At 38.8% G+C, this 13572-nt stretch overlaps 1 protein-coding gene across 13 annotated transcripts in view; it reads left to right on the forward strand.

Moving 5' to 3' along the window:
• The window catches only part of MYO5A (myosin VA), a 195604-nt gene that overhangs the window by 145583 nt on the left and 36449 nt on the right, over nucleotides 1-13572 (forward strand). For all 13 annotated transcript variants that reach the window (XM_043555398.1, XM_043555402.1, XM_043555404.1 and 10 more), the window contains exons 25-28: nucleotides 1017-1130; nucleotides 8240-8383; nucleotides 8640-8693; nucleotides 12890-13117. In XM_043555398.1, the coding sequence (XP_043411333.1) occupies nucleotides 1017-1130; nucleotides 8240-8383; nucleotides 8640-8693; nucleotides 12890-13117 (540 nt within the window). The remainder of the gene's footprint in view (nucleotides 1-1016; nucleotides 1131-8239; nucleotides 8384-8639; nucleotides 8694-12889; nucleotides 13118-13572) is intronic.

Genomic DNA, 13572 nt, shown 5'->3' on the forward strand with positions numbered 1-13572 from the left:
CTGGAGACTTTCAACTGCCCCTGGATGCTGGCTTTCCTTTAGTCACGCAGTTGGGTCTGTTCTCTATAAGCTTGGTTATGGGAGAGAGAGAGAGGCAAAGAAGCTCTTTGTGGCTTCTGGCTCTTCCTGCAGCTGGGGGAAGGAGTAAAGGAAATTGGACAGATGAAAAGTTTCCAGAAGTCTTTCTGGACATTTTCACCTCTTCTGAGGTTGGGGGGGTGGGGAACACCCCAGGAGTGAGGGGTACAAAACCCAGCCTTTTTATTCCTTTTTTCTTCAAGTCATTCTCTAACCCTTTCTCCTACATGAAGGAACAGACTGTAATTGCTTAACTTTTGTTTTCCATCAGCTTTCTGAATGCTAATCTCATAGGTACCACATGTCATAGAAATGTCACTTGGACTCCCTGAATCAGTAACTTCAGGTCTTCAGAGGATTCTTGGAACAGCTTTCTTACCTCTCCTGTACTGCTCACACTTCCCACTGCTGACTCCAGAAAATCAACTCCATGCACAGAAATGGCAGAATTTATAGTCACCTATGTAGAAGCCCTCTCTTTTTTTCCACTGATGCTCAAATACAGTGCAGGAAAATGATTATGCTTTAATTAAACATATTTCATGAGCTTTTTACCAAGTTTTATGTAATTGCAACACTGAAGTCAGTGTTTGGGTACTGAGGTGTTATACCTACACTTCACCCAGTGTGACTGGCTACTCACAACTTTAAAAACCCAAAGGGGACTCTGCTAATAATCACAGATGATTTTCATTTGAGTATTTGGTTTTGTGTTCTTGTCATGCCCTGATGGTGCATCTTTCTCTTTCTTTGAAGAGTTCAGAAAATGACCTTTTTGTAAAGGTTTGGTAAGGACAACATGGAACATCGTATTTGGGCATGAGAACAGCAAGTCAGTGAGTGGGGATTAGAACCAAGTTAAGGTGGATGCTGTCTTAAGTATGACTTAACTTTTTCATTATGTTGTGTTAATTATTCTTGGTTTATTTGCCTTGCAGAATGTGCCTAAGCCTGGACACAAGAGAACAGACTCCACTCATAGCAGCAATGAGTCTGAATACACCTTTAGCTCTGAAATTGCAGAAACTGAAGATATGCCATTGAGGACAGAGGTACATTTTATTTTTTTATTTTTATTTAAAAAAAAATTTTTTTTTTCAACGTTTATTTATTTTTGGGACAGAGAGAGACAGAGCATGAACGGGGGAGGGGCAGAGAGAGAGGGAGACACAGAATCGGAAACAAGCCCCAGGCTCTGAGCCATCAGCCCAGAGCCCGACGCGGGGCTCGAACTCACGGACCGCGAGATCGTGACCTGGCTGAAGTCGGACGCTTAACCGACTGCGCCACCCAGGCGCCCCCCCTTTTTTTTTTTTTTTAATTTTTTTTTCAACGTTTATTTATTTTTGGGACAGAGAGAGACAGAGCATGAACGGGGGAGGGGCAGAGAGAGAGGGAGACACAGAATCGGAAACAGGCCCCAGGCTCTGAGCCATCAGCCCAGAGCCCGACTAGAGGTACATTTTAGACACCAGGATGTGACCATGCTGTTATTAACAGAGAACATTTCCATTGTGGGGCAGACCCCATTTGCCCTTAAATGTAACAATCATTTCAAACTATACTCATAAGTGACTAATGGGTACTTAATTAGCTTATAAATTATTACTTATATTTTCCTATATGTACTTGCTTACTTACTACATATATTTTTTTGTCAATAGACATCTTAACTTTTCATGTAATTTTGATGACCAGATTTTTTTCTTTTACAGTTCCCTTCTACATCTTAACATACCCTATTACAAAAAAACATAGCCTGTCATGAATTTATTTCAGACTGAGGTCAATTGTTTTGTCCTTGAATATTATAAACAACCAATGTCCAAGAGTTTAGCAAATCTGCTGCCTCTGTTTGATGACAGTTTTTACCAAAATAATTTTTTTCCACAAAAATGCAAGAAAAATAGCTTATAAATCTGCCTTACTGTTTTGTGTTATGGCACATTACCATAGCTCCAAGAGTATGGTGGCTTTAAGTTAGATTTTTGCCAAACTAATTCTCAGATCTTCTTTTCAAATGTGATGTTAGTTTCGCTAATGGATAATTCAGGCACAGCTCTTCTATTTTTATGTCATATTCTGAGAAAATGGCCAAGTCAGAAATAGACTGCTTCTGGCAGAACAGCCAAAGAAAATTGAATGATTCTTTCCTTTTTTGTCTTGGTTTTACTCAGGAATGAAATTTTCTGCCATCTAATTGTGTTCATTTTAAGGAAATATGTCATATAGTTGGAATCTATACATACAAGAAGCCTAAGTTAACTGATCAAAGGTCACAGCTTATAAGTGGCAGACCCGGCATTCAAACTGAGGCTGGTCTGTTAGGAGCTCCATTCTTTACTTCCTCCCATCCGGGGACTTTACACTGCAGTTCCCCAGTGCCATTTCTGTCTATAGCTAACATTAGTCTGGGGACCATTGATAACAGCAGTCTGGCCACTGTGTAGCAGAATAGAGGTGGTTCCAGTTATTCGTTGCCATGTAACAAGCCATCCCAAACTTTGGTGGCTTCAAACAACAGCAATTTATTATTGTTCAAAACTCTTTGAATATTGATTGGGTGGTTCTTCTGCTCCACATGGTGTCGGTTAGAGCACCTCCCAGCCTTAGCTCGGATGCCGAGGTTTTCTTCCTTGGGCTTTTCCATGTGGTTTCTCTATTCAGCAGCATGGCAAATAGGTTCTAAGGATGTAAGAGCAAAAGATGCCCGGGCTGTTAGGGCCAGGCCCAGAACCAACATCGTGTCAATTCTGCCACACTGTATGGTCATAGCAAATTACAAGACCAGCCCAGACTCAGGAGAAGGAGAATAGACTTCATCTCTTTTTATTTTTTTAAACTTTTTTTTTTTTTAATAGAGCTTGACGGTGGGAGGTGGGGGTGTGGCACAGGGGGGAGAGAGAATCTTAAGCAGCCTCCATGCTCAGTACGGATACCCGTGACCCTGGGATCATGACCTGAGCTGAAATCAAGAGTTGGACGCTTAACCGATTGAGCCACCCAGATGCCCTAGACTTCATCTCTTGATAGGAGAAAAGACATTTGTGTTGGGAGGAATCATTGGTAGCTATCTTTGGAGACTACCACAAAGTTAGACTTTGAAGATTTCAAAATTACAGCCTCTGAGCCTCTAGTGGATATGAAGGTTTTAGGATTGCATGCAGTTGGTCTTAATGGGAGTACTCATTCCCAGCAGTCTGAGGGAAGTATGTTTACAAACTGTTGGCTTCAGTGCAATACCACTTGAGCAGCTGCTGCAGGGAAGGGGAAAGCCATGACAGAAAAGGGTGTTTTTGCTGCAGATTATTTTGTATTAAACTCAGGGCCAAGAGGCATCTTATTGATAGTTTTTCTTGAGGACATTATATTTTTAATCTCAAAAACTCTTCTGTGCTTTACCTAATTTTTCTACTCTTTTCAAGTTTTGTCCAAATTCTTCCAGATTTGAGGGGAGGGGTAACCTTTTTGTTTCTAATTCTCACCTATATTCTGCTGAATCTTTTCCCAAATAAGAGTTATTTTAGGGGCACCTGGATGTCTCAGTCTGTTAAGCATCTGATTCTTGATTACTGCTCATGTCATGACCTCACGATAGTGAGCTGAGCACAGAACCCACCCTCTCCTTCTTCTCTTTCCTTACTTGAGTGCATGTGCTCTCGCTCTCTTTCTCTCTCTCTCTTTCTCTCTCTGTCTCTCTCAAAAAGTAAAAATAAATTTAAAAAACAGTTATTTTAGAGTGGGATTTAGTACTTTGCTCATCTCTTTTGAATAATGAAGTATGAATTGTGCTCCAGAAATCACAGACAGTCTGGAGCATTGTATATTGTCCTTCACATGCACTGACCATTAGCAGTAGGTCGTGCACCTGGAAATCTTCTGTCACTAATAGGAAAGACTTTTCACTGAACTAGTCATCTTGTTCCTTGTGACTAAGTACATGCATTTGAAATGTAGCCGGCTCTGGTTAGAAAGGCTATCTTGAACATTGGACCGACTACTATAACTCTCCTTCCTGGAACTGAGTCCATAACTTTAGCCTCAGTCTCTCTCTGCCTCAGTTTCCTCATCTGTGAATTGATATGCTATTATTATTATGTTACTTTATAGTAAGTTGATAATTGAGGTAATTCTTAGAAAGCACTTGCAATGGTGTTTGGTACCTAGTAAGTGTTCGATAAGTCCATGTTTTTGTTCTTATCAACAGGCTTCCAGTGAATATCCTACAATTTTGATGAGGTATGGTCAGGATCAGGAGGATAGAAATCTAGGGGTGCCTGGGTGGCTCAGTTGGTTGAGCGTCCGACTTCAGCTCAGGTCATGATCTCACTGTCCGTGAGTTTGAGCCCTGCGTCGGACTCTGTGCTGACAGCTCAGAGCCTGGAGCCTGTTTCAGATTCTGTGTCTCCCTCTCTCTCTGCTCTCCCCCACGCATGCTCTGTCTGTCTCTCTGTCAAAAATAAATAAACCTTAAAAAAATTTTTTTTAATTAAAAAAAAAAAAAAGAATTAATGTCTTTCTATCTTTGCCAAACCTGTGATTTGTTGTTCACGAGTCAGGCTGTCACCTCCACTGCTGTTTCCCTCTGGAGAGTCCACCTCAGCTCCACTTCTGTGCAGCCCTCCCACATGTGCATCTTCATTGTCAGGTGTTGCATTCTCTTGGAAACTTGGCTTCTCCTTTCTTGGTAGCCATTGACAAATAACCCCAGTTCTGCTTCTGCCCTTGAGCTTCCTCACACATGTCAAACCCAGGGAAAAGGTCACCATAACTTTCTCAGCTGTTGTTAGCAATAATTCCAGAATGACTGCAGACCTACGGTGGTAATTTTATGAATAAGTTCTCTTGTCTTCCTCATTTTCCTCAGATGAGAGAATGTTATTTTTTAGGTCAGTTTCAAAGCTTCACTCTCTCAGAAAAGCTCTGGATGACAAAGTCCTTTCTGAGGAAGGAAAGCAAAGCAAAACCCCAGAAACCTCTGAGCCAGATGGCCCATTCTTCCTTTTTGCTCATGTGGTGTAGAGAAGACAAATGGTATCTCTTTGACTAGATATGTCATTAGGGCTAAGAATGGACACCATGCAGAGCACTCCTAAATAATTACCAGTCATTATGCCTCAAGCAGTTTTGTGTTCTTTCATTTCCTATTTTAATATTCCTATCTATAGAATTTTGCTTTTATCTAGCAATCAACTAATCCTTTATGTAGTATTTGGTAATATCTGAAGAGTTACCCGTCCCATTTTAATAAGAAGATCCCTTTTACTTTCTTATTTATTTTTTTAATGTTTATTTTGGAGAGAGAAAAAGAGAGAGAGCGAGCACACATGAGTAGGGGAGGGGCAGAGAGAGAGGAGGACATAGAATCTGAAACAGGCTCCAGGCTCTGAGCCGTCAGCACAGAGCCTGACGTGGAGCTTGAACCCATGAACTATGAGATCATGACCTGAGCTGAAGTCGAATGCCCAACCGACTGAGCCACCCAGGTGCCCCAAGAAGATTCCTTTTAAATGAAAATGCCCATTCAAGGCTGAAAGGAATGATTCCCAAATGATGACATTTTGAGTACAATGAGTGAAATATTATACTCATTGTGAGGTAAAGTCTTTTATTACAGTGTAAAAAAAGATTAAATAATTAAAATTTTCAGGTACACATACATCATTAATAGATGAACAAACATTAAAAACACGTGAATGGAATGTTTACATTGTAAATAAGCTAATATACAAGTGTTTATGGGATGTATAGAAATGAGTTTTTATATGAAAGTGTGTAATAATTTCGTGTTCAGGCAGGATGTTATGTCTGTTCTGCTAAGTCAGGACAAACTATGGTGAATACCATATACCTAAACTTTTTCTTACTGTTGAACATTAACATTGCAAGAGTGGACAGTAAGCAAAAATCCAGGTCTAACTAGTTTGTGGGTAAATGACCTTGATAGTCTACATATAAATGCCCCACTTCTTAGTTTAATTAATTCTTCTTAGATGTTTTTTTACAAATGGAATAACACTGAATTCGACACTACTGACAATTCACAAAAGACCGAAGATAACTAACGAATATAAAAATGATTCAACCTCATCAAAAGATGAAGAAATATAAATTAAAACTATACTTAAATACCACTTTTGGTCTATCAACTGAGCCTTTTTTTTTTTTTTTTTTAAATCCTAACCATCATTGTACCAGACAAGGTGTTGGTTGCTTGATGGAAGTGTAAGCTGGTCCAACCAAGTTAGCAGACTTTAAAACATTAATATTTGGATATTTATGTACTAGGATATTTATTTTAGTATATTTCAATAGCAAACGATTAGAAACAACTTCAGTGCCCATCAGTAAGGTAATAGATAATCAAATGATGGTACACATGTCAATATAGCTTTTAAAAATTATGGTTTCAAGTATCATATTCTATATTTGGAAAACACTTGTGATACAATGCTAAATTTAAAAGACAATACAAAATTAGAATGAAAATATTCCAATTACTTAAATCTATAGAAAAAAGACTGGACAGAAATTGTAGGTTTTTTTCTGGGTATGTGATTAAGGTTTTGTTTTTCTTCTTTGTACTTATTTCCTAAGCTTTCTTCATAAGCTTATTTTGCTTTTACATCAGAAAAAAAATTGTTTTAATTGACAATTTGAAATATAAGATTTACTAATCAGTTAAGAATCACACTTTGACCATTTAATTAAGTTATTGTTACTGTTTTCTCTCTTTGTAACACAAAGAGACTCTTTATCCTCTCCATTAAATCCAATGACACAATTCTTTCTCTTCTTACCTCACTAAAAATTCAAACCTGAAGTAAACCAGGTAAATCACCTATGTCATGATCAGAACTTCCGTGGTAGTGGTTGGTAATTCTTTCCCTTTGCTCACCTTTAGTTAGTGTATCTTTATTTACACATAGTAGTTCTCACTATGAGTCTGTTTTAGAACCAATTGATGTACTTTTCAAATGCTACTCGGTTATATTTCACTTTACTAAGAGCTATACATGTTTTAGTTTTTCGCTTTTCTCTGTCTGATCTCAATATATTTATGGTATCACCTTTTCACAAATCATTTTTCCTAAATAGAAAAACATGTCATGCTCATTATAAACAATTCTAATATAGAAATGTGTAAAGTAGTCAGGGCGCCTGGGTGGCTCAGTCAGTTAAGCCTCCGACTTCAGCTCAGGTCATGATCTCATGGTTTGTGAGTTCGAGCCCCGTGTTGGGCTCTCTGCTGACAGCTCAGGGCCTGGAGCCTGCTTTGGATTTTGTGTCTCCTTCTCTCTCTACTCCTCCCCTGCTCACTCTCTCTCTCTGTCTCAAAAATGAATAAACATTAAAAAAAGAAAAGAAAAGAAATGTGTAAAGTAGAAAATGAAACTTTCCCGTAGCACCTCCCATTCTCCGAGATAACCATTGATGACCTTTTCGAATTTTGTATGCTATGTGCTAGATATATTTAAGAGTCACATGCATTTATTTGTTTCTTTGTTTTTGTAATGAAAATAAGACAATATAAATACCCCTACAACTTGTATATTTCACTTAATGCTTTTATCTAGGACATATTTATCCACTCATGTATATCTATTTCTTTTTTTTTTAACAGCTATAAAATATTTTATAGTGTGGTTATACTATGATTTAAGCAACTCTTGTATTGACATTCAGGAGTTTTTTGCCCATTTTTTACAATTGCAAAACATGCTGCAATGAACATTTTTTTCTATATATTTTTGTGTACCTGTATAAGAATCTCTGCAGGATTAATTCTTAAACACATATTGCTAGGTTAAAGGGTATACACATTTAAATTTTAATAAGTGCAGTTACCTTGCCCTTTTACAAGGCCTACTTATACTTCCATCAGTATTATATAAGACGCTGTTACTAACACATGGCATTCTCAATCTTTCCAGTCTTTGCCAATCTGACAGGGGAAAGTAGTGCTAATTGTTGCTTAGTTTGCATTTCTCTATTCATTAGCTAGGTTGGATGTGTTATTTATATACTTTTTGGCCATTTATTTTTCTTCTGTAAGTTTGCTCTTTTTTTTTTTTTTTTTTTATTGGACCGTTCATTATTTTCCCATTGGCTTGTACATCTTCTGGATCATCTTGACCATCTTATGATTTCTGGGGTTTAGGAGCCAAGTGAGAAGAAGGTACCTCTGGACATGTCATTGTTCCTCAAGCTCCAGAAGCGGGTCACAGAGCTGGAGCAGGAGAAGCAGGTGATGCAGGATGAGCTGGACCGCAAGGAGGAGCAGGTGCTCCGCAGCAAGGCAAAGGTATGCAGTGCTCCTCCAGCCCAGGGCTAAGGGCAAATTGAGCTCTGAGCCTGGGACTTTATGTGCAAGTCTGCAATCTCTTCTTTAATGGAAACCCTGCCCAGAAGTACTTTATCTAAGCAGAATTTGGTTCATTTAGTGAGGGCTCAACTCTCCTCACTATTTTCTGTGGAGCAAGGAAATATTCTGGGTAAAAATGTGACAATTAAAATATAACTACTTATTTATAAAGTTTTTAACTTTACATTTTCCCTAGGAAGAAGAAAGACCACAAATTAGAGGCGCAGAACTGGAATATGAGTCACTCAAGGTAATGGGAAGTTACTGCTCAAGGCTTTGAATATCTTGTTTTGGCAAGTAATCTGCTCAGAGCTTCTGTTTTTCTTACAGAATGTCCTTAAGGGCACCAGAAGTCCTAGCTTCAACCTTTTTCAGGCCTTACTTCTAGCCTTGTGTTGTTCCTTTTTGTAGATTCTATTTCACATAAGCTAGAATTGAGTCCAAGCAGATCAGGAGCAGTAGCTGCCATTTGAGGCTATGGATTCTAGCGTCAGACTGTGTGGGTTCAAATGCCAGATCTGCCACTATATGGCTGTGTATAAGTGATGTATCTTTTCTGTGCCTCACTTTTCTCATCTATAAAATGGAGATAATGGTAATATTTATATTATAAGACTGTCTGAAGATTATGTGAAGTAATCCAGTAAACTGCTTAGGATAATGCCCAGCACATAGTAAGTACCCAGCGAATGTTGGTTGCAATCATTATTATCATCATTTTTAAATGCCTATACTTTATGTATTAGCTCTAATTCTTACAGTAATCTTAGAGCTAATATGTACTTTAGTATGCAAAGTATATATTATGTAAAGTACATATTAGCTCTAATTCTTAGAATAATACTGCAAGTGAGTATTTTAGTTCCCATTTTACAGATGGGAAAATTGAGGCTAAGAGATATAAATAACTTCCCTGAGATAACCCCACTAGAAACCAACAGGAACAGGATTTGAACATAGTTATCTTTGGCTCCAAATTCTGTACTCTAACCACGAAACCCCATTGAAACTACGTATTTGTAGAGGAAAATAACTAGGTATTAGTTTGCTAGGTATTACAGTAGAAACATATTCTGTTTTATTTTTTAGAAACTGTTGCGAGGAGGAAAATGAAGGTAAAGAATTGTCTTCTTAATGGTTAAAGGCAATGTCTATCTAGCAGGCACTGTGTGTCCCAGAGCAGTTAAACACAAGAAAAGGCTCTGATTAAGAAGCAACAGGAGTTCTTAAAATACAAAGCATCTTGGGTAACCCAAGAGTTGAGATTTAAAACAAACAAGAGCGTATTTCTTGATAAAGGATAGATGTACTTGGAGAGCCTGGCTGACTTAGTCGGCGAAGCCTGCGACTCTTGATCTTAGGGTCATAAGTTTGAGCCCCACGGTGGGCATAGAGTTTACTTTAATTAATTAAAATTAGTTAAATTAAATTAAATTAAATTAAATTAAATTAAATTAAATTAAATTAAAATCAGGGTAGGTTGTGCTTCACTCAGCTCCTTCCTTTGCTTTCCAGAATCAGAACCTTGTCAGCCCTGTGAAGTTTGGGCTATCAGGCTATCAGCTATCAAAACACCCCCAGCTTTAAAATTTTTTCTAGGTTATTAATCAGGTTATTAGTCTTAAATTTCTTTTTCTCAGACATTTTCTGCCTATGTTTATTTTTTACTGTTTTCTCCTCTTGTGAACTATATTCTAGAATAGCTAGAAAACTATAGCAAGGTTTATGATTATAACCAAAGCTAAGAATTAGAAAAGCCACAAAATAGCATAAGGAAACACATTATTTTAAAGCCTTTATGTGTATTTGAGAATTCCTAGGGTCTCCCTAAACTGTCATGAGGGTTTTTGCATTATTGTTTTTTTCAGTAATATTACTTCAATCTGGTCCTGATACGTTATTTCCTAATACTGTGATGTGGAACATAATTTACATTAGTAGGACCTGTCCTCTGTGGATTTGCAACTTCCTACAGCCCAGAACTGGTGGCTACTGCTTCCTTTTGAGGCTGCACATCTAGGTGTAGAGAATCCCTGCCCAGCCCACAGTTTCTTTAGCAGCCCTCCCCTTGAAGGCAGTTAGAATTCTTCCACTGACCTTTAATAAACACTTTACTGATAATACCTCGTATTTGCTTTACAGTTTGAAAAGTTTTTCCTACACTTTATCTTAGTCATTGTCACAACTTCTCAGATAAGGTATTTCCTTTTTAAAGGATGCTTAGAACATTTAAGAGATTTGCTATCAGGTGAGTAGAACCTGATCTTGAATACCAGACAGTAGGAAACTTTCTAAATACCCTAGGTTCGTAGCATCATTTGTTTGAAAATTAATTCTTACCAAAAAAATGTAGTATTTTAAAATACTCTGAAGAGTAGGTGATGGGCATTGAAGAGAGCATCTTTTGGGATGAGCACTGGGTATTGTATGGAAACCAATTTGACAATAAATTTCATATATAAAAAATAAATAATAAATAAGCAAACGTTAAAAAAATAAAATAAAATACCCTGAAGAACCCTTTTGCCCTTTCTAAATTATAAAATGAATAAATCTGTTCCTTCAGTAATAGCACTACTTGTGACAGTACTTATGTTTTCGAAGAGAAAAAAGGGTGGCAGCAAAGAGTCATCTCTATTATCCTGACTCTTTTGCCTTTTGTACCCTTTGTCTAAAGGACTAACTCACAATATGGGTCATATAAGACAAGGATCATATGGGATGGGGTGGCACAGGCCCATGGAACGTAGGATTGTCATCTCCAGATCACACAAAAATGGACAAATAAAGACATTCTCTGTGGTATGTTAAAAACGGGGCCCAGATCATAAAGTTCCCAGGGATTAGCTTGGTATTTCTCAAAATGTGCTCCCTGGGCCAGCAGCATCAACATCACCTGGTGACTTGTTGGAGGTGCATATTTGTGGATCTCACACCCCAGGGGTGTGAATCAGAAACCCCAAGGGTGAGGCCACACAATCTGTTCTTTAGGTGATTCTGATGCACTTTAAGGTTTGGGAAGCACAGCATCAGACCTTAGTGTCCAAGTAAAGACATTCATATTTTCTCTTGTAGAAAGGAGCAATATGAATCTGATTACCAGGTGATGGGAGACTGGGGATAGGAAGGCTCATTCATTTTCACTTAAGAATAGATTACATCATGAAAGAAAGCATTATATATTCTATAGTAGAAAAAAAGACTATAAATTGTTTTACTGTAACATGTTGACAGGTTTGGTATGGTGCTACAAACCCAAGGTAGTTGCTCTGGAAGAAACAATAAAATATTTTGTCTTTGACACCCAGAATTGTCTCATTTCCACTGTCGTAAGGCCTTATGTGATGTGCTAAACAAGGCAGCATGGTGCTTTCAAATACCTGTCTGCTTTACTCTTTCCCAGCCAGTATCCTGAGACATTTGTATTTCAGTGTCAGAACGCTACTCTGGGCTGCCATTGCCATTGTTTCAGTGGCGTGTGAGAGGGCAATGCTAACTGGTAGCATGGGGATGGCTGGTAGTATGTGGAAGTATGGAGGGGGTAAAGGATGAGTGTGGCCATCTGGATGGCGGAAGGAAGAGGTGACCCATCCCTTCCTCCCAACCTCCCAGGACTTCTGCCAGCAACTTCACAAGCCTGTCACACACATGTCAGTGAAGTTTGAAAAATATACTATTTGTTGTCATCAAAACACTGAATGGAATTTTGTTAGTTTAAATGATATGGTAATTTCTTTTATTAGAAGTTGAAAGTCTAAGATTTCAACGCTCTTTCCATTCTGCTTTACAAAGGAAATAAGAGGATGCTACTTAAGATTTCAGGGTTCTATTCATCTGAACCTTCTGTGAGCAGGAGCACTGCTGGGAACAGGACCAGCCCAGGCCTCTGAAGGCTCTGTGGCACTCCCAGGTCAAAACCCAGCGGCAGGAGCCCAGCCCTGTCTCTGGAACAGAGCCTACCCACTTCCTGCAGGCACACTCCCACTGCAGCCCTGGGCTCCCACCAGCCCGTGTCCCGTGTCCCCAGTCCTCAGCTAACCCCACCAGGCCTCAATTCATTGGAAATAACCTGACCAGCTGCACCTTCATACCTGCCTTTATATTTACCTGCGAACAAAACCTGGGCTCTAAGAGGACTGGACTAAACTCACCCCTTGGGGCTCAGCAATCCCTCCAGGCCTGTGAACACTCCCTAGGCAGGCCCGGAATAAATGTGACTCTGGAATTTGGTTTGATGAAGCAAACTGCCATTCACCTTGCTAAATCCCTTTTGATGTCAGCTTTCTTAATTTGAAGAACAGAGTTCCCAGTAGAGCCTGGGAAGCCATTCACTAGGGTAACTCTTACAGTCTTTTCCAGCACAATTCTACCATCTTGGGCGAAGAGAGAATTCCAGTGTAAAGTTGAAGATAACAGCAATGAACTATTCTTTGTCTCTTCATACAGCGCCAAGAGCTTGAATCAGAAAACAAAAAACTGAAAAATGAGCTAAATGAGTTACGCAAGGCACTTAGTGAGAAAAGTGCCCCAGAGGTGACCGCTCCAGGTGCACCAGCCTACCGTGTCCTCATGGAGCAGCTGACCTCTGTGAGTGAGGAGCTCGATGTCCGCAAGGAGGAAGTCCTCATCTTGAGATCTCAGCTGGTGAGCCAGAAGGAGGCTATCCAACCCAAGGTAAGCATGAGCAAGTGACCAAAGTTGATGTCTGGGAACAAGCCTCTTTCTTTCTATCCTTTTCCTCCGGTTTATAATGAAGCAAACACTTAGGAGCATTTTTAGTCTAATTAGCATTTAGTCTAAAGGATATTGTCATTTTTTTAAAAATCTAAATGTTGCTTTAAAACTGTTGAAAATGCCAATTAAAGTGAGCAAAAAATAAATGAAATCCCAAATGATCTTCCAAGTTTCATTTCTCATAAGCAAAGGGCTTTTAAAATTAATCTTGAAGTAGTAATCTGACCATGATAAATGTTGATCAGAAGTAAAATTTGGAGTGCCTGGCTGGCTCAGTCAGAAGAACATGTGACTCTTGGTTTCAGGTTCGTGAGTTTAAGCCCCATGCTAGGTGTACAGATTACTTAAATGAATAAATAAGAAATAAGATTTTACTCTTTTTTTTAAGTACATAA

Source organism: Prionailurus bengalensis, chromosome B3 (genome assembly GCF_016509475.1).
Source record: "Prionailurus bengalensis isolate Pbe53 chromosome B3, Fcat_Pben_1.1_paternal_pri, whole genome shotgun sequence".
In the NCBI taxonomy this organism is placed as follows: Eukaryota; Metazoa; Chordata; class Mammalia; order Carnivora; family Felidae; genus Prionailurus; species Prionailurus bengalensis.